The sequence below is a fragment of the Pleurodeles waltl genome, chromosome 4_2, assembly GCF_031143425.1.
Source record: "Pleurodeles waltl isolate 20211129_DDA chromosome 4_2, aPleWal1.hap1.20221129, whole genome shotgun sequence".
Classification (NCBI taxonomy): Eukaryota; Metazoa; Chordata; class Amphibia; order Caudata; family Salamandridae; genus Pleurodeles; species Pleurodeles waltl.
The window spans coordinates 97,513,730-97,540,731 of NC_090443.1; the positions used below are offsets into that span (position 1 = coordinate 97,513,730).

The 27,002-nt window shown below is 43.9% G+C and overlaps 1 protein-coding gene across 5 annotated transcripts in view; it reads right to left on the reverse strand.

Moving 5' to 3' along the window:
* B4GALNT1 (beta-1,4-N-acetyl-galactosaminyltransferase 1) overlaps positions 1–27,002 on the reverse strand; it is a 556,280-nt gene that overhangs the window by 277,328 nt on the left and 251,950 nt on the right. For all 5 annotated transcript variants that reach the window (XM_069230844.1, XM_069230843.1, XM_069230845.1 and 2 more), the window contains one exon: positions 2,864–2,928. In XM_069230844.1, the coding sequence (XP_069086945.1) occupies positions 2,864–2,907 (44 nt within the window). In that variant the 5' untranslated portion in view covers positions 2,908–2,928. The remainder of the gene's footprint in view (positions 1–2,863; positions 2,929–27,002) is intronic.

Genomic DNA, 27,002 nt, shown 5'->3' on the forward strand with positions numbered 1-27,002 from the left:
AGATGATGTGAGTGGTTACTTAGATGTGCTAATCTCATTTGTGGGTTTATGTATTTCTTTGTTATAACTAAATATTGAATATGGGAATGTTTGCATTACAGTGGACTCTCGCAACAATCATAATTGATGATAACTGTTTTCTTATAAAAAATATAATCAAGAAGGTTTTCTTTGAATTTAATAACATGTTCTAATATATATATTTATGTATTATATTTTGAGACTCATAGAAAATAGAAGACACATTTATATTCTCAGAACAATATGATTTAAGGGACAAGTTCAACATAACGCCTTTCATCTTTAGAATTTCAAGACAACCAATTTTGTCTTGTCATCTTGTTACAATTTAATATTTTAGGAATTATTTTCCGTTGTATCCTAGGCCATGTGTAATTAGACTATAAATATTATCATTTATCCTAACCACACAGTGGATTTAATTGGGAGAATAAATGTGTTTAATAGAATGGATATTTATAGATTTTATAGCCCATGTAGTTTGTGAAATTTGATCACAAATTATGAAACAGAAAGACTAGTTATTTTGTTTCATACATGTTGTGTGTTCCATAGTGCAATTATGAAGAACTTCATTGTTGTTTTATGTCCTTATATCAGTGGCTGTTATGTGTATATTGTATAATTTCCATTTTTATCAGTATATGTTTTAAGGATGACTTGTTCTTTTCTGTTTTGTGTATATGTCTGCATGGTACTGTATTTTAGCTTCTTATTTATTGTCTCGTTTATTTTTTCCTATCAGCCGTGAAGAAGTCCCAGTATCTCTGGGATGAAACAATGTTGACTATGTCCATGTGTTATGTGAACCTGACGAGATGAGAATAAAGGATAAAGGTTTAATCATATATGAAGGGTTGTCCGTTGTGGAAATTAAAATAATTGGAAAAAAGACAGTGTGGTTTTATTCGGAAAAATCTAAATTTTGGGAAACTATTTACTGGTGCTTCTCCCTTCATGCTTTTTGTGCACTCTAATTATGGTTGACGTTCTAATTATAGTTGAACCAACACAGAAGTCTGTTAAATCAAGCAAACGACAGGTGTTTGTAGAGCCCACATCCGTTACTCATGTATTTGAAGATACTCTCATGTGTAATAATAAACAAAAAGGAGGCTCGGGTAAATAAATTATTTGCCTAAAATCACAACATGTGGTCAAGCAGGGAAACAGGGATTGACCCCACTTATTGAAGTTTTACATTGTGCAAATCAGCCACCAGGTGGGTTTCTCTTTCTGACATCAACAGTTAATGCTTCATCCTTAATTCTTGGAGGATGAGATTAGAACGTGGGTCACAGGCAGAATCCACATTTTATTTCACAGTTTTACATAGCACAGAGTTTTCATAAGGACATAAGAGTGCTTCACAACACACACACAATGTTACAAGTGTTTTGTTTGACACAGAGAGATTTGCTGGGCTGGGCGAGCCAACACCAGGATCTGGACAATATTACATGGTCATTGGCAGTGGCCAGTAGGCCACACCGCCTCCATGAAAACTAGGCTTGTTTTGGACTTGAGGTTCAAACTGGCCCTTGAGCTGAACCAGAGCCAGGCACCCTGGCTCAAGTTTCCAGTGGCTCACCTATCTCTAGAGTCACTACGACTACAAAGAAGTAGTGGGGAGGCCTCTGGGCCACGTAGTCTAAGTAGCTCCCTGCACATAGGTGTGAGGAGTGAGCTGCGTGTGTGAAGACCGTGGTGTGGCACACTTAATGTGTGCCACACGCACCCTGACACCAGCTGCGGTTTCAGCGAGTAAATAAAAAGGACCTGGATGCACGTGTGTGTCTTGTGATCATGGAATCAGGGTGTGGGAGAGAGTAGGGGGGAAAATAAGGGAGACACACAGCCAGAATCAAAGACAAAACCCCATAAAGCAGCGACTGCTTGACTAAAATTGGTTTACTAATATACACCAACCGCTGCTGTTTTATCACACCTTCACATTTCAGCACAGTGGCCATATTGAGCAAGGGAAATCCCGCTAAGTGAATAGGATTACAACAGTTTTCCTAAGCCGCAGGTCATTATCTTTGAATAAAGTGGCCATGAAAGTTGAGGGAAAAAGCCTCAAAGCCAATACTAGTGTATTAAGCACTCTTTCCGAAGGAAGCATACAAATTCTGCCCAATTAAATACTTTACTCTGAGTAACCAACATGTGGGCCGAGCCACAGCTCCTCTTTCTCTAGTACTCCTGCAGGCTTTTTTTTTTTTAAGTTGATCACATAAGGTAGATAGATGACAGCTGCGCTGTCAAGCCAGACATAAAAACGAAGCAAATGTATGTCTCCATTTGGTCAGCTTTACTAACTTGTTTAAACCAGCAAGCTAACTTTATTTAAAAGGGAAAAAGCTGACATCTATATGGGCACTTGATTAGTTAGTTCTCCAAATCATGGGCTAGTCACAAATCGCAGCTTTGACAGAAGATATTAAAGTGGCCTCAGGGTGTGGGAAGTACCCAGTGCTTAATTTGTAAATTAGGAGGTGCCGGTGCTCAAAGCCCTTCTCTTAAAGACGAGGATGCTGTAATTAAATCTGCCAGCACAGAATACTGAGGCAGCGTAATCCTGAAGCCATCTCGGGCCTCTTCAATCCATTTACGGCCACCACCGCCCCTTCAGCTCATCCTGCAACTTTCTACTTTCTCCCTTTATGACGCTTTTTAGTTTTTCCTTCTTCCGCCTTTCCCATACGTGTCTTTTGCTCGCAGCAAATGCTTGAGGCATAAGAATAAGCCCCGACCCTCACAAATAAGTGCTGGTGCTCAGCACCGGAAACAACAAGCACAAATTAAGCACTGGAAGTACCCCATGAACCGTTGTACTCACCTAGATCCAAGCCTAAGGGTCATTTTCTTCAATGCAGTTTTCATTCTTTACTCATCAGGCTGCCCCTGAGGAAATAAAATAGGCAGAATCAGGGATTTGTTACAGTACAAATAGGATACTTCCGTTTTCATATTCTGTTACTTTAAACTTGTAAAGTTTCATTTTTGATTAAACTTTTCTTTCTTAGCATTGAGACATCCCTTCCTTTCCACCACCATCTCTCAAATCACATCTATAACATGTATACTATTAGTAAAACTATATGAATCGTACTTGGTGAATACCCACACAAGTCTCAAAATGTTGTTATTTCTCAGTCTTGGTGGACAATCCAAGTTATCCCCAAAAAAACGTACCTGATTGTAAATTTACCTATATCCTGACATAATTACATACGAACAAATGTGATTTGTGATGACAAAATTTAATTTTCGATTCTCAAGATAAATAATGTTTTTTTTCCCTTCACAAATGGTCTATAAATTCCTAATGTGAGGTATTGCTCAAAACTTTTAAGGATCGGGGCCCAGGACTCCCGATCTGGTATCCCTCTGAATACAGGCTGCCTGCATTCATATAATGTGTTCTTGGGAGCCCATATGGAAGAAGAAATGCTTAAGGATATGCAACACTGATTCGTAACAAACTGTGTTTCTGATTCACATTACCTGCTCCGCTCTGATGAAATACACCTATGTGACACTGGGCACTGGGTTTAAAGCGTGTCCTACATCCAAGCACCGTCTTGGGAGGAATGAAGCCAAACGTGTAGGCAGTTCTTAGTGAGTTTCTGATGCACTTGTGTTGTTGTTCTAGGGTAAAATGCTTTGAAGAAGAGCATTGTGCAGCATGGTGTTTATCACGCGCTACGCTTATTTCCTTAAGTGCCGGATGTGAAACCTCTCGAGTTCTGCCAATTAGTCCTCATTCGACCCCGGGCCTCAGGCACGGCTTCCGGTGGGCGAATGTGTGAGCTGGTTGCCACTGAAGGCAGTGCCTGGGAGCTGAAGCTGACCATCGGCTTTGCCTAGTTTATTATTTCAGGATAGAATCGGAATTCTGCGACAAGTCTTTAGAGAATGTTGAACTTATTGAAAGTCCATCCAACGCTGACAAAGGCACAGTTTTATGTTGTGCTTTTTTTGCTTGAAACAGCCATTCTAATTCTCAGTTGTGAAATTGCTTTCAATTGTGTGAGTTTAGGCACTTTCGTACATTGAAATCCCTTCCATTATCTAATGCTGAACTGTGGTTCTTTTTGCATTTTGTGCACTTGGCACATTGGCGAAACAACTCTCTTTATTCACTTCATGCAATACACCAGACGACGCCTCTAAGCTAGACACGGTACTCTGGGTGAGGCCTCTAAAAGTAAACCTGTTTTCCAGTTAAAGCCCCCAAAACAAGACATAAAAACCCTAGATAAAGTTTCTAGAACAGGAGAAAGAACTCCAGATGTGACATCCGGAACTGAACACAATATTCCAGATGTGTCCGCACCAGACCGACAGGAAGTGTTAATCTAAAGGTTATTGTTTCATGATGTTTCTGTTTGGAACACTTGGTTTACGTGACTGTTACCTTCTGAAAACACTATGTTGGAGCAGATTGCTTACAGTGTGTCCTATTCAGTTTTGTAAACCAAAGTGATTTGATTTGACTGGTCATCGCACGAACAATACCTTCAAATTTTCAGCATTGGGTAGGCAAATATGAATGCCTTCGGACGAATGTTGCCAAAGCTTCAGTCCATTTGACTGGTCAGAGCTGTATACCATTAGAGCACCGAGATTCGCCTGCTTTCTGTAGGGTCAACTGAGTTTCATGCTTCAATTTTAGACCGAATATCTACGTGTGATCTATTTCCTTCAAACAGTGTGTTGTCTGCATTGATATTTGCAGCTTGGTATATTATGTGACCCACTTGGCACCCATATACTCTTTTATTTTATTTACTTGTCTAAAATGTTTAATTGAATGCAGCCCTAAATCTGGAATTTAAATGGGCGTCGTACGAAAAACAATCTCAACAATAGAGGGCATAGCCTAAACATACACAGTGAATAAGAACAACCACTTAGGCAGTTCATCAATTTAGGAAGAGACTTATGGAAATAAGAATAACAGCAGCAGAGAAGGCGGCTCGAGAGCGTAGCGCTGCTCGCACCAGTGACCTGCATAGTGATAAGGAGAGTCAAGGAGTGCCTGGGGGAGGCACGAACACTGCACACGCCCATGAGCATCCACAAGTACATGTAGGGGCCAAGAACTCGATATATCCTGCGTGCAGCAAAGGCTTAAAGTCAGGGGTGACTCCTCCGCTATGCTTGAAGAGCGTCGCACCCCGCCATAAACTATGTTTATCATGGTTTTACTGTAAAAGGGGTGGGCCATGGGGCGTGACAGGGACAGAGGGGGAGTGCACAGCACTCCCCTTTAGTGCGCATGTATGTTTGGCAGGCTGTCTCGGGACAGTCAAACATACATGTGCACTAGACTCTCTCTAACTCAGCACTGTGTTGCCGAGTTGGGGTGAGCAGGCAGAGGCTCTCACTCAGCTTCGGAGTGCCCTGGCTCGGTGCTCCGTTCAATCCTAATGCTGGTTTCCTGCTGGCAGATGCACGAAAGCAGCTTTAGGATTGGACTCAGGGCAGGCTGGGAGCCTGTGTCTGCAGTGGAGGATCAGAGCGTATCAGAGCGGCGAGAAAGGACATTTTTTTTTATTATTATATTTTTTTGTCCTCCCCCCCACTGTTAACACTGAAATTTTACTAATGAATATTCATGTATTTTTAGTGCTGAATCTGCATAAAAAAATGAGTTAACATAGAAAATATGGCTATTTGAGTGACCAGCAATAATCACAAAGTGTACTTATTAACAACTTATTAATGTAAAATGTCGAACTTATGTTTGGATTAATGTAGTATGATGTCATATTAATGGCCATGTATTATGTACTTGCTTTATGAATCATATGCCTTAAGTGAGCGAGGTCTTGTGCCTAGTTGCACGGCCTCATGTCAAGCTGCATTGCTTAGGCGACTTATGAAATGGCTGCTTAAGAGAATTAAATTGCGATTTTCCATTGCATGGACCGAATGTTAGTAACTAGAATTCTTTCCCAGGAGAACTGCTTCCTAGAATTTGTTGTACTAGCTGAAGATACTTTGTATAATTTATTGTGTGTAAAGGCGACTTTCCCAGGAGCAGACAATGGATGCACTGACTGGAGTATAAACTGTTACAAATTCTTTATATGACGAGCCCAACGACGGGAACAGCAGGAGAAGAGGAGACAATCATCAACATGTGAAGTGTGGTCTAGTAAATTCTTAGATTTGGGTTTCTACTTTCACTGGACTAAATGTAAACGTATGATTCTTTGACCAATAGCAATGTGGGAAGTAGTTTTAGGGAATCTAAATTAGCCAGACTGCACCAAAAGGAGAGAGGCCATTCTCTCCGTTTCTTCTTGAGCGCTTAGATATTACTCTTTCCAAACTGTATAAAGAGACTTTGCTTTCCTGATCTTTAATGCTGAATTCCGATGCCTTGCTGACCGAACAGATGTCCAATTGACGAAGACTGTCACAGCTTCTTGAACCATACCGAGGCAAGGTATAAGACAATGTTTCTAATTGTTATGTATATTTGCTTTTTTCCCCAGGTACCAACCGCTAATTTTGATAGAGCCATAGTTAGATGTTTTCCAAATTTGTGTTGACTAAATTGTTTTGCATGAAGCCCAAACAAGCTATTCTAATCTGAAGGTTAGTTAGGATACTCACTGATAATGCTCGCTACATGTAATAATAGTTGATGTCTTTTCTTTGCTGAATCTAAATGTATGCCATTTCTCTTGTGCAGCCAGTATTGTTTCTGTATGCTTATCATTTGATTTTGAGACTAAGTTACGTGATATTAGCATTGTTAATATAGGGAAATAAACATTTTAACTTTTACATAAGGTGTGGTTATTCATAGCCAAGAGGTCATGGTGCGTGGACATTACTTACTCCTAAGATTTCTTGATGTTATTGATTGTCATTGCTATCGATTTATGTTGGTACTGAGTCTTATGGTGGGAACTACCCTAAGTGCAGTCAAAAGGTCCACCGGACCTCTAACGCGTCTCCTTATAGACTAATTGTTAGAAATGGGGTCTTTGGTTGCCAGTCAGGTTACTCCCTGTCCAAGCAAGTACCCTCACTCTAGTCTCGATAAAGGAGAATCACACTCAGTTAACCCCGGCTCACCCCCTTGGTAGCTTGGCACGAGCACGCAGGCTTAACTTCAGAAGTTATGTGAAAAGTATTTGTACCAACACACTCAGTAACTCAGTGGAAACACTACAAAATGACACAACACAGGTTTAGAAAAATAGATCATATTTATCTAAACAAAACAAGAAAAAAACAACAAAAACCCAACATACACAAGTCAAGTTAGGAATTTTTAAAGATTAAACTCAAAAATAGGGCTTAGAAACACAAAATGCTTAGATGAGGTGATAACACGGCATTGTGACGGAGTGATTCCCAATAATCCAATGCCAGCGGCGCCGGGTATTGAATAATGCATACCCCCAGGTACAGCACCTTAGTAAAATGTGAAAACAAGCCTGTTAGACCTGACAGCCTTAGGGTGGTCACCCCTAACCTTTTGTCTGCCTCCCTCCACTTTTTGGATACTGTTTTTGCTGGTTTTTAGACTCTGCGCACTTTGCCACTGCTAACCAGTGCTAAAGTGCATATGCTGTCTCCCTTTAAACATGGTAACAATTGATCTTAAACAATTGGACTATTTAATTTACCTATAAGTCCCTAGTAGAGTGCACTATGGGTGCCCAGGGCCTGTAGATTAAATTCTACTAGTGGACCTGCAGCACTGATTGTGCCACTCACTTATGTAGCTCCTTAACCTTGTCTCAGGCCTGCCATTGCAAGGCCTGTGTTGCAGTTTCACTGCCAATCCAACTTGGCATTTAAAGGTGCTTCCCAAGCCTACAACTTCCCTTTTTCTACATATAAGACACCCCTAAGGTATGCCCTAGGTACCCCATAGGGCAGGCTGTTGCGTAGGCAAAAGGCAGGACAGGTACCTATGTAGTTTACATGTCCTGGTATTGTAAAACTCCTAAATTAGTTTTTACACTGCTGTGAGGCCTGCTCCCTTCGTAGGCCAACATTGGGGCTGCCCTCATACATTGTTTGAGTGGTAGCTCCTGATCTGAAAGGAGTAGGAAAGTCATTTTTAGTATGGCCAGAATGGTAATATAAAATCCTGGTGACTGGTGAAGTTGGATTAGATATTACTATTTTAGAAATGGCACTTTTAGAAAGTGAGCATTTCTCTGCACTTGAATCTTTCTGTGCCTTACAATCCACGTCTGGCTGGGTTTAGTTGACCGCTCCTTGTGCATTCACTCAGACACACCCCAAACACAGGATACTCAGCCTCACTTGCATACATCTGCATTTTGAAGGGGTCTTCCTGGGCTGGGAGGGTGGAGGGCCTGCTCTCACACAAAGGACTGCCACACCCACTACTGGGACCCTGGCAGACAGGATTGAACTGGAAGGGGACCTGGTGCACTTCTAAGCCACTCCTTGAAGTCTCCCCCACTTCAAAGGCACATATGGATATATAAACAGGGCCTCTGCCCCTACCAACTCAGACACTTCCTGGAGATTAAACTTGTAACCAGAACCTGCATCCTGCCAAAAAGAACTGCCTGGCTGCCCAAAGAACTCACCTGATTGCTTTCTGTGAAAGACTGCTGCGATGCTGTTGCCCTGCTGCCTTGCCGCTCTTTGGCTGAGGTGAAGAAGTGCTCTTGAAGGGCTTGGGTAGAGCTCCCTCCTGTTCCCTGAAGTTTCAGGACCAAATAGACTTAATCTCTTCAAGAAGGACTCATTGTGCGGCGAAATTCGACGCATAGCCTGTCAGAAACGATGCATAGCCTGCACAGCGGTGAAACTTTCCACGCATGCCGAACCAGAATGACGCAGCCTGACTTCGCAACAAGAAGATCGATGCAGCGCTAGCGTAGCGACCGGAAATTCGACACACTGCCCACTGGATCGCCGCATAGCCGAGCCGGAATGATGCAACCCGACTTCCAGAGAGGAATCAACGCAGCGGCTGCCGTGCTCTAAAAATTTTACGCAATACCCACTGGATCGACACAGCTCCTGTGACTTTGTCCTGCCAGTGCAGAAAATCCACGGGGCGTCTAAAAACCCCGCAACCCGAAGAGGATCCACGACCGAGCGCCAGAAATCGAAGCACAGCCGCCCCTGCATGGAAACTAAACAACGCTTCGCCGTGTGCGGCCCGCTGCAGAGATTTTTCACGCAAACCAGGTACTTTGGGCTTGAAAGAGACTTTGTTTGCTTTATAAAGACTTAAGACACTTTATATCACTTTTCAGTGATATTCCTACATTTACTTATTGCATTTATCCAGATAAATATTATATATTTTTCTAAACACTGTGTGGTGTATTTTTGCGGTGCTATATGGTGTTATTGTATGATTTATTGCACAAATACTTTACACATTGCCTTCTAAGTTAAGCCTGACTGCTCAGTGCCCAGCTGCCTGAGGGTGGGCACAGGATAATTTGGATGGTGTGTGACTTACCCTGACTAGAGTGAGTGTCCTTGCTTGTACGGGGGTAATCTGATTGCCCACCAAAGACCCCATTTCTAACAAAGCTAGTGTGCAAAGTTGGGGATTGGGGCGGCCCTGGATCCGAGGCTGTGTTGGTTCTGGTGCTGCGGGGCTAAGGAGCAGAGGCGTCACGAAGAGGCGTCGGGTCTTTGCTGCGGTGCGGTGCAGGTGAGGCAGAATCGGTGCGAAGCATTGAATCCGTGCACTTTGGGCAGAGTCGATATCCGGGGGTCACGACGTGGTCCGGCGACTTCCACGGAGTCGCGGACTTCGGCGGTGCTGCAGCGATGTCTGGCCTGCGAGGGTCGTCGCACTCCAGCAAGGACCATGCAGTCAGTTGCAGGCGGCGTCACAGGATTCGGCAGCAGCTTCGGTCCAGAGTCGTCCGAAGTTAGTTTTCTTGGATTTGCACCAGCATCTCCTTTCAAGGGCCCAGGGACTGGATAGGGCACCACTTGTCAGGGCAGGAGCCTCAGCAGAGAGTCCAGGTGCTGGTAGGGGAAGTCTTTGATGGCCCTGAGACTTCAGAACAGGGGGCAAGCTCAGTCCAAGCCCTTGGAGATTCTTCTCAAACAGGAATATACCACAAAGTCCAGTCTTTGTCCCCTTTCACAGACAGAAGAAGCAACTTTAGGATAGCCCAACAAAGCACAGTCACAGGCAGGAGCAGCACTTCTCCTCAGCTCTTCAGCTTTTCTCCTTGGCAGAGGTTCCTCTTGATTCCAGAAGTGATCTAATTTTCATGGGTTTTGGGTGCTCTTCTTATACCCCATTCTGCCTTTGAAGTAGGCCTACTTAAAAGGAAAGTCTCTCTAGTTTGTGAGATCCTGCCTTGCCCAGGCCAGGCCCCAGACACACACCAGGGGGTTGGAGACTGCATTGTGTGAGGGCAGGCATAGCCATTTCAGGTGTGAGTGACCACTCCTCCCCTCCCTCCCAGCACAAATGGCTCATCAGGGTATGCAGGCTACACCCGAGTTCCCTTTGTGTCATTGAATAGAGAGAGAGTTGCAAACAGCCCAAATGTCAAACTGACCCAGACAGGGAATCCACAAACAGGCAGAGTCACAGAATGGTTTTAGCAAGAAAATGCCTACTTTCTGAAAGTGGCATTTTCAAACACACAATCTAAAAACCAACTTCACTAAAAGATGCATTTTTAAATTGTGAGCTCAGAGACCCTTATCTCCATATTTCTATCTGCACCCTAAGGGAATCTGCACTTTAATAATACTTAAAGGCAGCTCCCATGTTAACCTATGAGAGAGATGGGCCTTGCAATAGGGAAAACCGAATTTGGCAGTATTTCACTGCTAAGACATGTAAAACACATAGGTACATGTCCCTTAACATACACTGCACCCATCCTCTGGGGCTGCCTAGGGCTTACATTAGGGGTGCCTAATGTGTATAATAAGGGAAGGTTTAGGCTTGCCAAGTGGGTACACTTGCAGAGTCGAATTGGCAGTTTAAAACTGCACACACAGACACTGCAGGGGCAGGTCTGAGCCATATTTACAGGGCTACTTATATAGGTGGCACAACCAGTGCTGCAGGCACACTAGTAGCATTTGATTTACATGCCCTGGGCACCTCTAGTGCACTTTACTAGGGACTTACTAGTAAATCAAATATGCCAATAATGGAAAGTCCATTGTAAATATATTTTACATAGGAGCACTTGCACTTTAGCACTGGGTAGCCGTGGTAAAGTGCCCACAGTCAAAACAGCAAAAACAGAGTCCTGCACGTATCAACAACCTGGGAAACAGGCAAAATGTTAGGAGAGACCACGCCTAGGATGCCAAGTCTAACACTAACGATTAATAACCAAATAAGGTCTGACCCACTAACACCGCCTCGCATCGCGCCTCACCTTTTTCGTCCTGCGAGCCATGACTGCTTAATGTTGACTTCTCAAGAGCACTGTGCAAACTGCTTTTTACCAATGGTGTGGAGTGCCATAAAAAAAGCAAGAATAAGCAGATGTTTACGCATACAAACATCATGACACTTGTACACATATCCCTCATGATGATACAGCGACCAAGTGTAATTATTTGCACATGCATAACAATGCCTGCAACTGCATACAGCATGACACTGCCACCATTTTGTGCATGTGCTTTTTTTTCATTTACAGTTTTTAACAAGGCAGGCCCCAATCTTAGAGCAGTAAAATTTTAAAAATCCACATAAATGTGCCCAAGCTCGTGCTTTGAAAAAAGAAACATCCCAGCAGCAAATTGTAGCTGCTGAGCCTCGAAATAATTTAGAAAAAACTCATTACTTTAGTACTTAAAGACTGTAACTGGAAGCTACTTAGGAGCAGCATGGGGGGGGGGCTGAGAGTTAACTTGAACGAGGGAGAAATGGGGTGATATATAAAGGGAAAATGCTGAGTCGGTGGGTAAGCAATGGATGAACAGCAAAGAGCCCACGCTGGGGAGGCTATGCGAGGGTGGAAGCTGCACAAGAAGACAACAGGAAAATACATGTACTCCCATGGAGTATTGAAAGGAAAGATAACAAGCTTTGACAAAGCCAGTAGGTGTCACCCTTGCAAGAGATACTGGCTGTGCGAATGTGTTTTAGCCATGTTGTGCACCAGCGTGGCTGCTGCTGCTCAGCATGGCCAAAATACAGTGGTATGGAGTGTCACAGAGTGGAATGGCAAAGAAAAGAGTAGATTGTCATAGAGTGGAGTGGCATAGAGTGTTATCTATTGCATTGGTACAGATTGGAGTGCATTGAGTTGCGTACAGTGGAGTGGCTTAGAGTAGAGTGGACTGGTGTAGAGTGCATTGGCACATAGTGTTGCATAGTAGATTGCCATGGCATAGAGTGCAGTGGTGCAGAGTGGAGTGGCATTGAGTGGTGCCAAGTATCGTGCCATACAGTGCAGTGGTCTAGAGTGGATTGATGCAAAGAAGAGTGCAGTGTTGTAAGATGCTTTGACAGAAAATGAGGTAGAGTGGCATGGAGTTCAGTGGTGGAAAGTGCAGTGTTGCAGTGTGTCACATACTGCAATGGTGCAGAGTGGCATATAGTGTAGTGGCATCGAGCACAGTGGTGTAGAGAAGAGCATTGTAGAGTTCAATGGCATTGAGTACAGTAAGGCAGAGTAGATTCCAGTGGCACAGTGTGGGATATTGTGGGGTGGAGTGACAGAGAGTAGAGTAGAGTGGACTGGCGTAGAGTGCATTGTCATAGTGTGTTACCAAGCATAGTGGTCTAGGTTCAGTGACACAGAATTCAGCAGCGTACAAGGCAGAGTCTCAGAATGCAGTGGCATAGATTAGAGTGGTGCTTAGTAGACTGCAGTGGCATACAGTGAAGTGGTGCAGAATGGAGTGGTGCGGAGTACAGTGGCATAGACTGCAGTGGCATACAGTGAAGTGGTGCAGAATGGAGTGGTGCAGAGTACAGTGGCATAGACTGCAGTGACACAGAATACAGTGATGCAGAGTTGAGAGGCATAGAATGCAGTGGTGTAGAGAACAGTGGTGCATAGTAATGTATAGGGGTGTGGGGTGCAGTAGTGCAGAGTAGAGTGTAGTGGTATAGAGAGCAGTGGCATAGACTACAGCAGTGCAGTGGCATAGAGTACATTGTTTCAGAGTAGAGTGAAGTGGCATAGAGTGAGGTGGCATAGAGTACAGTGGCATAGAGTACAGTGGTGCAGACTAGAATATGGTTGCATGGAGTGGCATAGAGTGGAGTGCTGAAGAGTGCAGTGGAGTAGAGTGCAGAGGTGCAGAGTAGAGTGGTGTAGAATTCTGTGGCAGAGAATACAGTGTTATAGAGTGTAATTGTGAAGAGAGGTGTAGAGAGCAGTGGCATAGACTACAGTGGTGCACAGTAGAGGTCAGTGGTGTAGAGTACAGTGGTGTAGAGTGGAGTGGTGCAGAATGGCGTAGAGTGCAGTGGCATAGAGTAGATTGTTTCAGAGTAGAGTGAAGTGGTTTAGAGTGGAGTGGTGCGGATCAGAGTACAGTGACAGAGTGCAGTGTGGCAGAGTAGATTTGAGTGGCATACAGTGGATTTGGCATAGAGTTCAGGGGTCAGAGCGGAGTAGTACAGAGTAGAGTGCACAGTAGAATGGAGTGGGCTAGACTGGAGTTGCAAAGAATGCAGTGATGCAGAGTAGAGTGGCATAGAGTGCAGAGGCATAGAGTAGAGTGGTGTAGAGTGCAGAGTCATAAAGCAGTGCAGAGTAGAGTGGCATAGGGTGCAGTGGCATAGAGTGGCGTAGAGTGCAGTGGTATAGACCTGTGGTGCAGAGTAAAGTGCAGTGGTGTAAAGTGCAGAGTCATGTAGTACTGATGTGTGGCATAGAGTGGCTTGAGAGTTGAGTGACCCAGAGCGGTGTGGAGTGCAAGAGTGTAGTGGCTTAGAGTGGAGTAGAGTGCAAGGGTGCAGTGGCTTAGAATGGAATAGAGTGCTAGAGTGCAGTGGCACAGAGTGGAGTACAGTGCAAGAGTGCAGGGGCTTGGAGTTGAGTGGCACAGAGTAGAGTGCAAGAGTGCAGTGACACAGAATGGAGTAGAGAACAAGATTGCAGTGGAACACATCTGAGTGGTGCAGGGTGGATTAGAGTGCAAGAGTGCAATGGCTTAGGTTTGAGTGGAGTAGACTGCAAGAATGCAGTGGTGTATAGTAGATTGTTTCAGAGTAGAATGAAGTGGTATAGAGTGGAGTAGTGCAGGGTATAGTGCAGTGTTGCAGAATGGCAAAAAGGTAAGTGATGCAGGGTACAGTGAAGTGGAAGAGAGTGAAGTGACAGACAGTGTAGTGGTGTGGGGTAGAGTGCTGTGACACAGAGTGGAGGGGTGCAGGGTAGAGTGCAGTGTTGCAGAATGGCGTAGAGAGGAGTGGTGAAGAGTTGAGTGGCTTACAGTGCAGTGACGTAAAATACAGTGGGGTAGAATGCAGTGGTGCACAGTAGAGCAGAGGGGCGTAGAGTGCAGTGGTGCAGAGTGGAGTGCTGCAGAGTGCAGTGGCAAAGAGTGCAGTAGTGTAGAGCAGCATGGTGTAGAGTCTGATGACGTAGAGTGGAATGCTGCAGAGTGCAGTAGTGCAGAGTGGAGTGGCATTGAGTGGAGTGCTGTAGAGTGCAATGGCAAAGAGTGCAGTAGTGTAGAGCAGCATGGTGTAGAGTCTGATGGTGTAGAGTTGAATGCTGCTGAGTGCAGTAGTGCAGAGTAGAGTGGCATAGAGTGGAGTGCTGTAGAGTGCAGTGGCAAAAGTGCAGTAATACAGAGTAGAGTGGCATAGAGTGTGATGGCATAAAGTGGAGTGCTGCAGAGTGCAGTAGTGCAGAGGAGAGTAGCATAGAGTACAATGGCATAGAGAAGAGTGCCATGGCATAAAGTGCAGTAATGCAGAGTAGAGTGGCATAGAGTGCAATCAGGTAGAGTGGAGTGTTGCAGAGTGTAGTAGTGCAGAGTAGAGTGGTATAGAATGCAGTTGCATAGAGTCCAGTTGCTTAGAGTAGAGTGTAGTGGCATAGAGTGCAGTGGCATTGAGTGGAGGGGCACTTAGTGGAGTAGAGTGGTGCAAAGTGCAGTGGCATAGAGTAAATTGTTTTAGAGTAGAGTTAAGTGACATAGAGTGGGATGGTGCAGGGTACAGTGAAGTAGCATGGACTGGAGTGGTGCAGCGTAGTGTGCAGCGGCGTAGAGTAATGGCATAAAGTGGTATAGAGTGCAGTGACAAAGAGCAGTGATGCAGACAAGATTAGAGAGTGGACTGGCATAGGGTGCAGGGGTGGAGAGTGAAGTGGTACAGAGCAGAGTGTATTAGCATGGAGTGCAGTGGCATGGAGTGCATTTGAATAGGATACCATGGTGCAGAGTAAATTAGAGAGATAAAGTATAGTGGTATAGAGTGGAGTGGTGCAGAGTGGAGTTGCGTGCAAGGCATGTTGTAAAGTTGAGTGGTGCAGAGTAGAGTGCAGTGGTATGGAGAGGTGTAGACTGGAGAGGGGTAGAGTGAAGTATACATGATGTGGTAGCACACTGTCTTTCAGACAGTACATTTTCATTTGAAATCACTGTTACATTTGCACAGGTGTACAGTTTAAATAATAAAACTATATAGCACACAAACAATAATGTGTGGAAATTGCATCACCTAGTGCAGTTGTTCCAAACCTTTTGACTTCTGTGGACCCCCACTTTATCATTACTGGAACTCAGGGACCCCCACTAAATCATTGTTGGAATCTGCCCCCCCCCCACTGAGTCATTACTGAAAGCTGGGGACCTAATCTGTTAATATTATTTAATTTTCTAAGCAGTTGCGGACCCCATGAGGATGCTCCGCAGACCCCTATGGGTCCCCGGACCACAAGCTGGGAACCACTGACCTAGTGTATTGATTTGTTTTGATGGAATTAAAGTATTTGTTTCCAACACACCTCAGAATTAACAAAAACATGTGCATCATTTGTGCTTTTCTAATTCTCAACTACTTGCACAGTTCAGTTAAATGTTGTTATGTGCTAGAAAAAAAGCTTACATCTACCCCCAGTATCCAGAATGATTGCGACATAAATCCTCTCTCCTTGAAGTCAGAGAAAGAACAGTAAACACCAAGCTCCCTCGGAAGACAGAGCCTGATATTTGACCTCTGTCTTTCAATGCACAGCACATGTGACAAGATAAGAACAAGATTTACAGGACTTGTTACAGAAAGCAGCACTCCTGGAAGAATGCAAGGAGAGGTAGTGTGAAAAGTATTTGCTCCTTGGGGTGAACAAACTGAACCGCAAGAGCCTAAAGCAAATAAAGCCAGCAAACAGAAAGTCAGAAACTGTGAGTTGCAAACCACAAAGCCAATGGTCAGCAACTGGGGGAATGCACGGCCAGGGAAGCTTTCTGAATGTCCCCCAAATGTCTTTAGGTGTCAGGTAGGCTTCGACCTGAAAAATGATTCCCTGAATGTGAGCAGTGGAAAGGTACAAGCTATTCAGTCAAAAGGATGGTAAAGCAGATGTGTTCAAGGAAAGGGACAAACATTAGGCAACAAATGAAAGCCACCAAATAAGAAGAAAGGAAATGAGCCTGACAGAAAAAACAACCAACTGTAAGCAGTGGGCTGACCAAAGCCCACTGTAAGTATTGGTATTGTCTACCTCTAAAAGTAATCCAGCTCAATAAGGCCCAGTGCTGCCTCTTTAACAGTACTACACCTTTCAAGTAAAGTGCTAATACTGACCTTTGAAAAATACAAGAGAGCTATGGAGAAGAGATGCTACTGTTCTTTTAAAACTGTTACAGTCCTACGGAGAGGTACTGGTATTATCTTTTTAAAATACAGTTCTTCTGCGAAGTGATGGAACAAACTTTTACGGTTATTACAGTTCAACTGAGAAGAGTTTCTATATATTACAGCTACACAAAGGAGTGTCAGTACGAGCCCTTCAAAAATATTACTTGTACTGTAAAACGTTTGTACTTTCCTTCTAAATGTGTAATGATCCTGCAGCTGAATGCAAGAATGCTCCCTTGCTACCAGATGCCAAAGAAGTAATAAAGGATTTTGAGACAGCACATAATGATAATTCCCACTTGTTTAAGCAACAAACTAAGCAGTATTTATGGCTAGCTGTAATATGCAATTTTTTGGTCGTAAGCTCTTTGATGTGCCAAAATCACAGGTTTACAACCACAAAACCCCTTTATGTACTGCATTAACCCAATTTTGTGGCTCAGAGAAGTTTTTCCGAATTGCAAAATTGGGTTTCTCACCCCTACTCAAGCGTAGTTTCTAGGGAGCTTATTTTGAGATTCCAAATTGCGAGTCAGTATGGTATGTGTCAATGGTTTGCAACAACAATTGCGGTTGCAAGCCATTAATCGTTTGCTGACTCGCAACCTGTGCTGGTTATCTAGTTCACAAAGGGGAAGGGGTCCTCTTGGGATCCTTGTCCCCTTGGGATTAGGGTGGCAACTACGTTAGGGGTAGGCAGTAGTTTAACTGGCCACTATCAGCTCTTATTGAAGTCTTCCAATATTATTATTATTTTTTTTTTTAAAGCAGCCCTGTTTCCTTTGAGGAATTTAGACTGCTTTAAAAAACAAATTCTATTTTGAAATGCCATTACATAAATAATATTAATTAGACAAGTAATTCTGTGGCCCTTTGAATACACAGGCTGGTTCACAAGATCAGACTGAATTTGCAAAACTTCAGTGAGCAATTTGCAACTGTTTTTTGTTAATTTAGTCTCGGTTGTCTGACAGAATATCGAAGTGAAAAATATCATGTGGGCAATATATTGTGTCAAAATTAGCGGGGGCCAAAATATCGAAAAGGTACGTTTAAATAGGCTATTGTAGATTTACTATTCTTAACACCACTTCTATGTACCTTGAAGATACATATCGTCATCATATGTATGTGTGGAATTAACTGTGCTTTCCCATAAAAAATTTGCCTTCATTATATTTTTGCCCTTAATATTCTAAACGCGATATTCTATTCACATGATCCTTTTTCTTCAATATTTTGTCCAAACACCCAAATCTCAGTACATCTCGCTCCTAATTTATTGTTGCATCATAATAGAATAATTTATCGCATATAAAAGTGCACAAGTGTAACAAACCAGCACAAAGTATTATAACTGTAATGGGTTCTATGAGCATTTCCAGAGAGCAGTTTGTTGCAAAATATTTTACGCAAAACACCATTCTTAATAAACCTTTGGTAAAGTTTGCTGTATAGTGCAATTATGGTATGATAATTATGATGTAGAACTGCAGATAGAACAGTTTTGGATACCTTTGCATGAAGTGCTGGAGATAAAAATCAAAACGTACCTGTCTTATTTACTAAGGCCTGCCTGGCTCTCCACTCCCTGTAAGCAATGTACAATACTTATTGCAAGAGGGCTGAGCCAACTGGTGATGTTTAACCCATGTCGGTTGCTCCAATAGATGAGACACAGAGCACTTCTGTCACACTAACCATGATACTTCTTCCAGACTAGGTCAATCAATTGCCTATGCTTCTTCTAAGATGGCAGACCTAATAAGCCAGGCATCTTCCAGGGCAGTCAATCCAAAAAGTGATACTTAATCCTCAATGATCTATCCAATGTGTGATGCTTTCCCCTCAATGGTCGATACAGCAGACAATGATTATGATTATGTGATGATGATCTATTCAAAAGATGTTGCTTAATAGACGTTATCCAATAACCAAAGAAATAGGTGACATTTATCACACAGTGGGTGATCCACTTAGTGAAGCAAAGTTGGATCTAACAAGACATGTTTGTCGAATAGTGATTGATCCAATGGGTAACTTTTATTGCATGATGATCAATAGATAATGGTTAGCACAAACCATGGTAGATGAAACCGGCGAAGCTTACCAAGCAGTAGTCGACCAAGCAAGTGATGTTTATTACACAATGGTGCTTCTGTGGATGAAGTTGACTGTGCAAGATCCATTAAAAAGACTTCTCACTAGAAGGCCGATCCACCTAAGAATGATTAAAGCTTGATCTAATAACTGTCAGTGGACAACGCATGCGGAAATCCAACCCTACTTTTCGCTTTCCACACACATTGACAAACAAATTGTTTTCCTGTGGTCACCCCTTTGCAACACAAGCATGTTTTGTAAACCTAAATATTTCTTGCAGGTTTGTAACCTTGACAACATGGGAAGTTATGAAAGAGTTTAATCTCTTGGAATCCCAGGTAGGCTCTCATGCTCAGAAGAAGTGTAATGGGTGGTAGTGTCACAATCAAGTTCCCGTTATCTACAGAAAGTTATGTTGTGCTGTCTCCTGAAGGAAACCACTGTTGCAGCCAATGCTAAAGCAGTCTAAGGGAGTACCAACCTAAACGTTATTCAAGGCTCCCCCTTGGTAGGAGTTGAAAATAAAGATATGGGGTGCACCCTTGCTAATTATCTCCCTGTCCCCTTCTCTGCATGTGTCAACATGCTTCATCTCTTTATCTTTGCCCCTCGTGGTTACTGGGCCTTCGTAAGAATAATTGATTCCTTACCTTGAGAGACCCCTTACTATTTCTATACCTTCTCTGTCGGGTGGATCTGGTAGTTCTGGCTGTATACGACCTATTTCCCTGTAACACCTTGGTTAATCCTGTGAAGGGAATAAGGGGCATATTTAACCCATTGCGCCACATTAACGTCATTTATCATGATGTTAATGTGACCCAACAAGGTCAAATTCCCCACACTGTATTTACAGGGTGGCAACCCTTTGCGCCACATTATATCTGAGCCAGGCAGAATGTATGCAAAGGGGGCGTGCCCCTGTTAGGGGAGCCGGAAAAATGGAGTAAGGAAATCTATGAGATTTCCTTATGCCATTTTTTACGGTACTTTTAACACCTGTTCAAGAGTAGGTGTTAAAAGGGGCCTTCCTTTCTTTAGAATGGGGCCCTATGTACTCTGCAGGAGTAGTGCCAATATTTTGGCACTACTCTTGCAGAGTACATCAATAGCGTCATGAAAGATGATGCTATTTCCCCCTACCCTGCGCCATGGTGCGCCATATTTTAAATATGGCACACACATGGTGGCGGTAGGGGAGTGCTAAGGGGTGCAGGGAAAGTGGCGCTGTGCTCTGTGCAGTGCCACTTTCCATAAATCTGCCCCTAAGTGTATTTTAATACGCTGTTTATGCTCGCTTGAGAGTACAAAAAAGTTAAACATTTAATACAGGTTCCATGCTCAACCCCCAAGTACACCTCACATACATAGTGAATCTAGAAGACACACTGTCCCCTTTGTGAGAACTACATATTTAATCATTTGAATCTTCACTCTTACCAGAGGTTCACATTCATTTCTCCAAAACTGGGGTAATAGTGGGAGCGTCACCCTGTAGTCACACTCTGTACAGACATTTAAGGTGATATGATTAGTTTATTCACATCCCTATATTAGCACTTGCACACATCTTATATTCCTAATGAAGGCCCAGTGGATCCCTTCAGGAGACAGGGTATTGAACCCTTGCGTACACACTCCTTGCTCCACTCTGAGTGTTGGTTTGCACCAGGGTGTTGTAGCATGTCCTTTGATGAAGCATGACACTATTTAGTGATTTCTAACAAAAGACAAGAAAAGACAAAATTAGGAAGGATTACTTCACATTGCCTCTCTCCTGTCTAATCTTTGTGCTTTGAAGTTTAATTGGAGGATAAGGGAAGAGGAAGACTTCTCGCCCCCTCTGATGGGTTGATAATATGATACCATAGCCAGCCTATGCTTTTCGGGCATCAGCTTGTTGCATTGTGGAGCATGTAGTTTTACTTTAAGACTTTTGTTATGGGCTCAAAATACCAGCATGCAAAGTGCTGTAGGCTAAATGTTAGAACTGGCTGCATTTGCCATATATGACATGGAGCAACGTCTAGTCCTTTTGAGAAAACTGCTGTTTCACATGTAAATCCAAAAGTAATCTAACTCACATTGTTTTTTAAGGTTCACTCTTTCTCTCACATCCCACACTAAAACAAGCTTTGGTAATTTGAGTATTTATTTTCTTTTGTGCTGTGGAAAGGTTTAAACCGAGCTTCACAATACAGTAAAGGTACGGCATGGACAGCAGAAGTGCAACCATCCCTAACACAAAGAATAAGTAAAAGACAAATGGCAGTAATAGAAGGAACATCACAGGAATCTCTCACACATTCAGGACAGGTACAACACAGGTGTAACATAGTAAAGAGGCAGTGAGGTGAGTTAAAGGACTGTTGTATGATTTTTGTAAACAGACATAAATATACAAGAAGTACAAAACTAATGGAAGAAACAGTCAAACATCTTATGGAATTACCATACATTCATGTCTTACCTTCAATAATGCCTTATCTGATAGAGACAATATCTAGCCTCAGATTCCTTACCAACCCACCCATCCTCCCCGCTCTGCAGACAGATTTCTAGGGTCAAGGATGATCCCTTTCAGTAACTGATGTCAGCATGCCAAGGTGGCGCCTGTATAGGTGAAGTGGACCTCACTTCCAGCGCCGACGATGTCACTGCCACCGTGCAGAGCCAACTGACATCACCTACCGGCCCAAAGGGGTGTTCACAAAATATCTTCTGAGTCCAGACTGATGCCTTGGGAGAATTCAAAGGGAAGCAAGGTAAGGAATCTGCGACCTGATATTGTCTCTACCAGATAAGGCGGTACTGAAAGTAAGTAACATGTTTGTTAAAAGGATCCACTGCAGAACTCATGGGGTGACACCTTCACATTACCTCTCAACAACAAAAAGGCCCTCATTATATCTTTGGCGGTAACTGCCACTTACCGCCACAGTGGCGGCCGCCAACATGCCGCCACCTTGGCTACCAGCTGTCTACATGTATTATGACCGTCGACGGTATTCTGCCAGAAGGATGGCGGAATACCGCAGACAGTCAAGGCTGCGGACAGCGGTAAGGCAGCTCTGCTGACAGCAGCACTGCCACGGCAGCAAAACACCGCCGAACATATCATGACCAATGATACTGTCTGGCGGTGTTTTGCTGGTGGACGCTGATGCTGACAACAGCGCCCCGGCCCGTCTCCAGCCAAAGGACCCTCTGCAAGTAGGTAAGTTGGGTTCTCTGACAGGAGAGAGGGGTAAGGGGTGTTGTGTGTATGTGGGTGTGTGTGTATGTGGTGGGGAGTGTGTGTATGTTTTGGTATGCATGCATGCGGGTGTGAGTCGCGTTGAATGAGTGCGTGAATAACTGAATGTAAGGGTATGTTTTGTGTTGTGAATGCATGTGTGTGACAAAGTATGTTGGTGTGTGTTGTGGTGTGTGGGTATGTATGTGGGCATGCATGGGTGGATGTGGGTACGCGTGTGTGCAAGTGTGTAAATGGGTGCGCGTGTGGGTGTGTACATATGCAGGGGGATGGGAGAGGGAAGGGGGTGGGGAAGGCCCTGGGGTGGAGGGTGGGGGAGACCCCTATCAGTGCCAGGGAAGGGGTTCCCTGGCACTGATAGTGCCTACCACCATGAATTTCGTGGCGGTAAGGTTGGCACGAAAACCATGGCGGTAGGCTGGGTCGTAATCCCGAGGATGGAATTGTGACGGGTGACGGGCTGGAGACCGAAGTCTCCATCCCAGCGGCCGTTACCACCCTGGCAGTCGGTGTGTTAAAGTGGCTGTCTGTGATGGCGTTTACCGCCAGGGTCAAATGCCCTTTTTTTTTTACTGCCGGCCTGTTGGCGGTAATAACGCCACTTTAACACCGACCGCCAGGGTTGTAATGAGGGCTAAAATCTTTTTTAATGTGGAACTGCAAGAGACTCCACCAGCTAAAGTCTATACTAGCCCCAAACAGTCTTTATATTTGGTGATTAATAAATTGTATACATTTTCCTTCCAGGTAGCAGGCATCCTGGTGAGAAGGCTCTTTTCTTCTTCTGTTTTCTGGATCCTCCCAAACTACCCTCCGCACTTTTTACTTTCAGACAGAGGCATCACAAGATCAGCCTTAACCTTTAAGGTATGCTTGTTTTTGGTTTTATAAAAAGATGAAAGCAGGTAGTTGCAGGGAGGAGGCTGGCAGGCTAGCATTCAGATGCAGTGCCCAGACACCCCACGTCACCAGAGCCCAGAGTAATGGCCCAGGAGAAATGAGAAAGGAGCCAGATCCATGGATTGTGTCAAATAGATGTTGGGAGCTCATTTATTGTTTACAAATTAACAGAGACGCCTTCCCCTGAGAGATGCCCATAGGTATGGGTGGTGTTAAATCTATTGTTTTTTTTTGGAGGGCCATCACTATGAATAGTGCAGCCGGTGCTGTGGGACTGATGCCAGGGTTGTAAGTGGCCACTGCACACCAGCTTTGGTTGTCGCACTACGAAAAGGGGAGCAGCCTCATTTGCTAGTATTAGTACATAAGTCTCTCTTGCTGTACTTTGAACAGTCCCAAGTAAGGAAGGAGGCCTCAACATAATCTTCTACACAGATGACGCCCAACTTATCCTCTCGCTTATCGATGACCCAATCACCACCAAAACCAACTTCCACAGAACAAGCGTCGCTGACTGGATGAACGAAAACTGCCTGCAGCTAAACACAGACAAGACTGAATCTCTGATCTTAGACAAGAGCAACAACACATGGAATGACTCCTGATGGCCTTCAGAGCTAGGACCAGCACCCACCTCCTCCGAACATGCCAGAAACCTTTCAATCTTCATTGACAACAGGAGCACCATGGAATCACAGATTAACACAGTGTACTCCACCTGCTTCTTCACTCTGAGAATGTTACATAAGATATTCAAGTGGCTACCCCTGCACATGAGCCGCACCGTGATACAGGTCATCATCACCAGTTGAATAGACTACGGCACCACCCTCTACGTAGGAATCGCCTTGCAGCTCCTACAAAGTCTTCAGGCCATACAGAACGCCACAGCCAGACTCAACTTCATCCTTTCCCAATGATCCCACATCACACCACACCTCAGACAAGTCCACTGGCTTCCCGTGCAGAAGAGGAGCGTATTCAAGCTGCTGACCCACACACACAAAACTCTACAGAACCAAGGACTGGCCTACATTAACCACCACCTGAAATTCCAACAACCATCAAGAAGATTCTGCTCTGCCTCCCTATCGCTTGCCCATACTCCACGCATCCACTAAAGCAGAAGTGAAGGATTTGCCTTCTCCCACAAAAACCTGGAACAGCCTCCCCACGCATCTCCGGACCATCATCTCTCATCCAGAATTCTATACAGCCCTCAAGATCTGGGTATTCAAATTAGCCTTTAAGACCTGCAAGCACCTGGATACTCTCGTGGGTGATTATTCGCGCTTTACAAATCCTGTTTGGTTGATTGATTGAGGATGAGGTATGAGGCATTTTTCCTTTTTTCATTTTATTTTACACAAAGGAGCAAAAAGGCTAATTTGTGACTCAGGCCCGGGAGTGATTACCAAGTGGAGAAGGCAGGGCAAATAGCCTGCTTCTCAGAGGTATGGATGGTGCTGTAGATGCAGTGGCACCTGGGACCAGCAGCATAAGGACCCAACTAAACCCAGCATCTGTTTTACTATTGTTGCTTGCTTGCATTATGGCCCAGTGCCTACTTGCTATGCCGGTGTTGCTCTAAACCTTGGAGTAATAGTTTGGGGGGAGAATTAAAGCAGAGGAGATACCTTTCTTTGGTCATCAAAGAGATGCAGTCAGGAGGTTGGGGTAAGATGGGAGCCCATGTTTTTAACAAAGGGCAGAGGCAAGGCAGTAGCTATTGCCAGTGAAGTAGGTGCAGCATCACTGAGTTCCAGGTGCCTAAGGGGCCCACTGCATTATAATTCTGTCTGCCTTTAATAAAAAGTATGGGGCTCATTTTCCTTGCTATCTTTAGGATAGGGCACCTTTGCTGCAAAAGGAAAGCCAATACGTGGGAGCTCATTTTTGTCTGAAAGGGAGGAGTTGTGTCTAATGGTGAGAGCTGCTGCCTTTGAAGCTGGAGTACTAGGTTCAAGTTCCAGCGTTGGCTCAACATTCTGTGATTCTCAGCATATCACTTAATCTCTCCGAGCCTTAAAAAAAAAAAGGACCTTGTGTATTTTATGTAACTGGTGCTCATTTATGGAACTCCAATGCCCTTAGGCTGAGTTTGCACTATTTAGAACTCACAAGAAAAAGATAAAAAGGGAGAGTGAGCCTGTTGCAAGATTGGAAGGATGATCAGGCATGGTGGTGAGGGGGTTGAAAGAGACAGAGGAAACTGCTTGCTACACAGGGCCGTAGCTATCATTAGTGCAGCAGGTGATGTTGCACCGGGACCAAGGAGTGTGACAGGCTCTCAAGACCCCAATAATGGAGAATAGAGTATTTTTGTAAATTTCTGTAAAAGTCTCCTTGAAATTATCTAATAAACCCTACCCCCTGTTCTCACCTCTGACCCTCCAGCTCCCCTACTCCTTGCCATAAACGTCTAGAGGAATGCACTGACTTCAAACCATTTTTGTGGAAATCATAGAGCAAAATAGTTTGAAGACCTCTGTTTTAGGTGGATGAATGACTAAATATTCGAGTCCTGACACCATTCTGAGTTTACCCTCCACATCAGCACCTGAAAGTCCTGCTGCTGTCACTTCAAAGGCTGCGTTTTGTGTTGACTCTTTCATTTTCAACATAAGACTTATCCATTACCTAGTAGGTCATTGCATTTTTGGAGGTGCCTAGCTGCAGCCTAAATACCTGTGCTCTAGAAAGTCACACTGGTTACAACACCTCTTCGAAAAGACTTTAAATGCATGCGCGCCAGGTTCTATGCATCTCAGCCTGTTCGAAATGTTGAGGGCCTCCAGTGGCGAGGAGGCACCTGTTACTCATCTAATGCTCATATTAAGAAATGTTAGCATTTCTTGTCCTTTGCAATCCTAGAAAAGCAGTTCATTGCCACACCTTGTCATGTTACTGGTTGTTTGGACACCTATTTCACCAGGGGACACGGATTAAGAAGCAAACCACTCTAGGCAGTATCTTCAGCCTGCGACTATACTAAGTAGAACTACCAGAAGATGACTCGTATGTGTGTATGGCATTGCTTAGTTTTACATTGTGAAATTTCACTACATTTATTTAAAACTTTCAAAAATAATACTGTTACAGCAAAATGTGCATTACCAGTATATTTTGTGTCATCTTTTTTATGCAAGTAATCCCAGTGCCTAATTTGTAAACACAAAGGTGCCGGTGCCCAAAGTCCTCCTCTTAAACATGCGGCTTCTGTAATTAAATGTGTGAACATGGAATACTGAGGCGGCGTAATCCTGAAGCCATCTCGGGCCTCTTCAATCCATATGAAGCCACTCACGGCACCTTCAGCTCACTCTTGCAGATATTTACTTTCTCCCTTTGTGACTCTTTTTGGTTTTTCCTTTCATCCTTCTTTTCTATATGTGTCCTTGCTCGCAGCAAATGCTTGAGGCATACGAATAAGACCCAACCCTCAAAAATAAGTGCTGGTGCTCAGCACCGGGAGCAACAACCACAAATTAAGCACTGAGTATGCCCCTCACACAAAAAGTCTTGCGAGATACGAGCAAGAATGTCTTCTGGAGAGTAGGTTTCTGTGTGAACTAGCCTCAAGCTGGTAACCTACAAGACTTTTTTTTACAGGAGGTGCATCTTAACTTTTAAAAAATGGCAAAAAATACTTCTGCCAAAACTTCTCGAAATTTTGTGGAATTTGTTTGCCAAGAGAATTTCGTCCTGCCTAATTAAAATTGTGTACATCCCTAGTAATGCCCAGGTATATTGTGTGTTGTGAAAGATAGAACAGATATGGTTTTTAAGCCAAACAAAGTTGTGAACGCTTATGCATTCCAAAGCAGAGAAACACTATTCACTTGATGGCATACATTTGTTAGGCGAGGATAGCATAGTATAACAAAATACAATTTCACTGGAAGTTGCCTGGTAAAGCATTAGGCA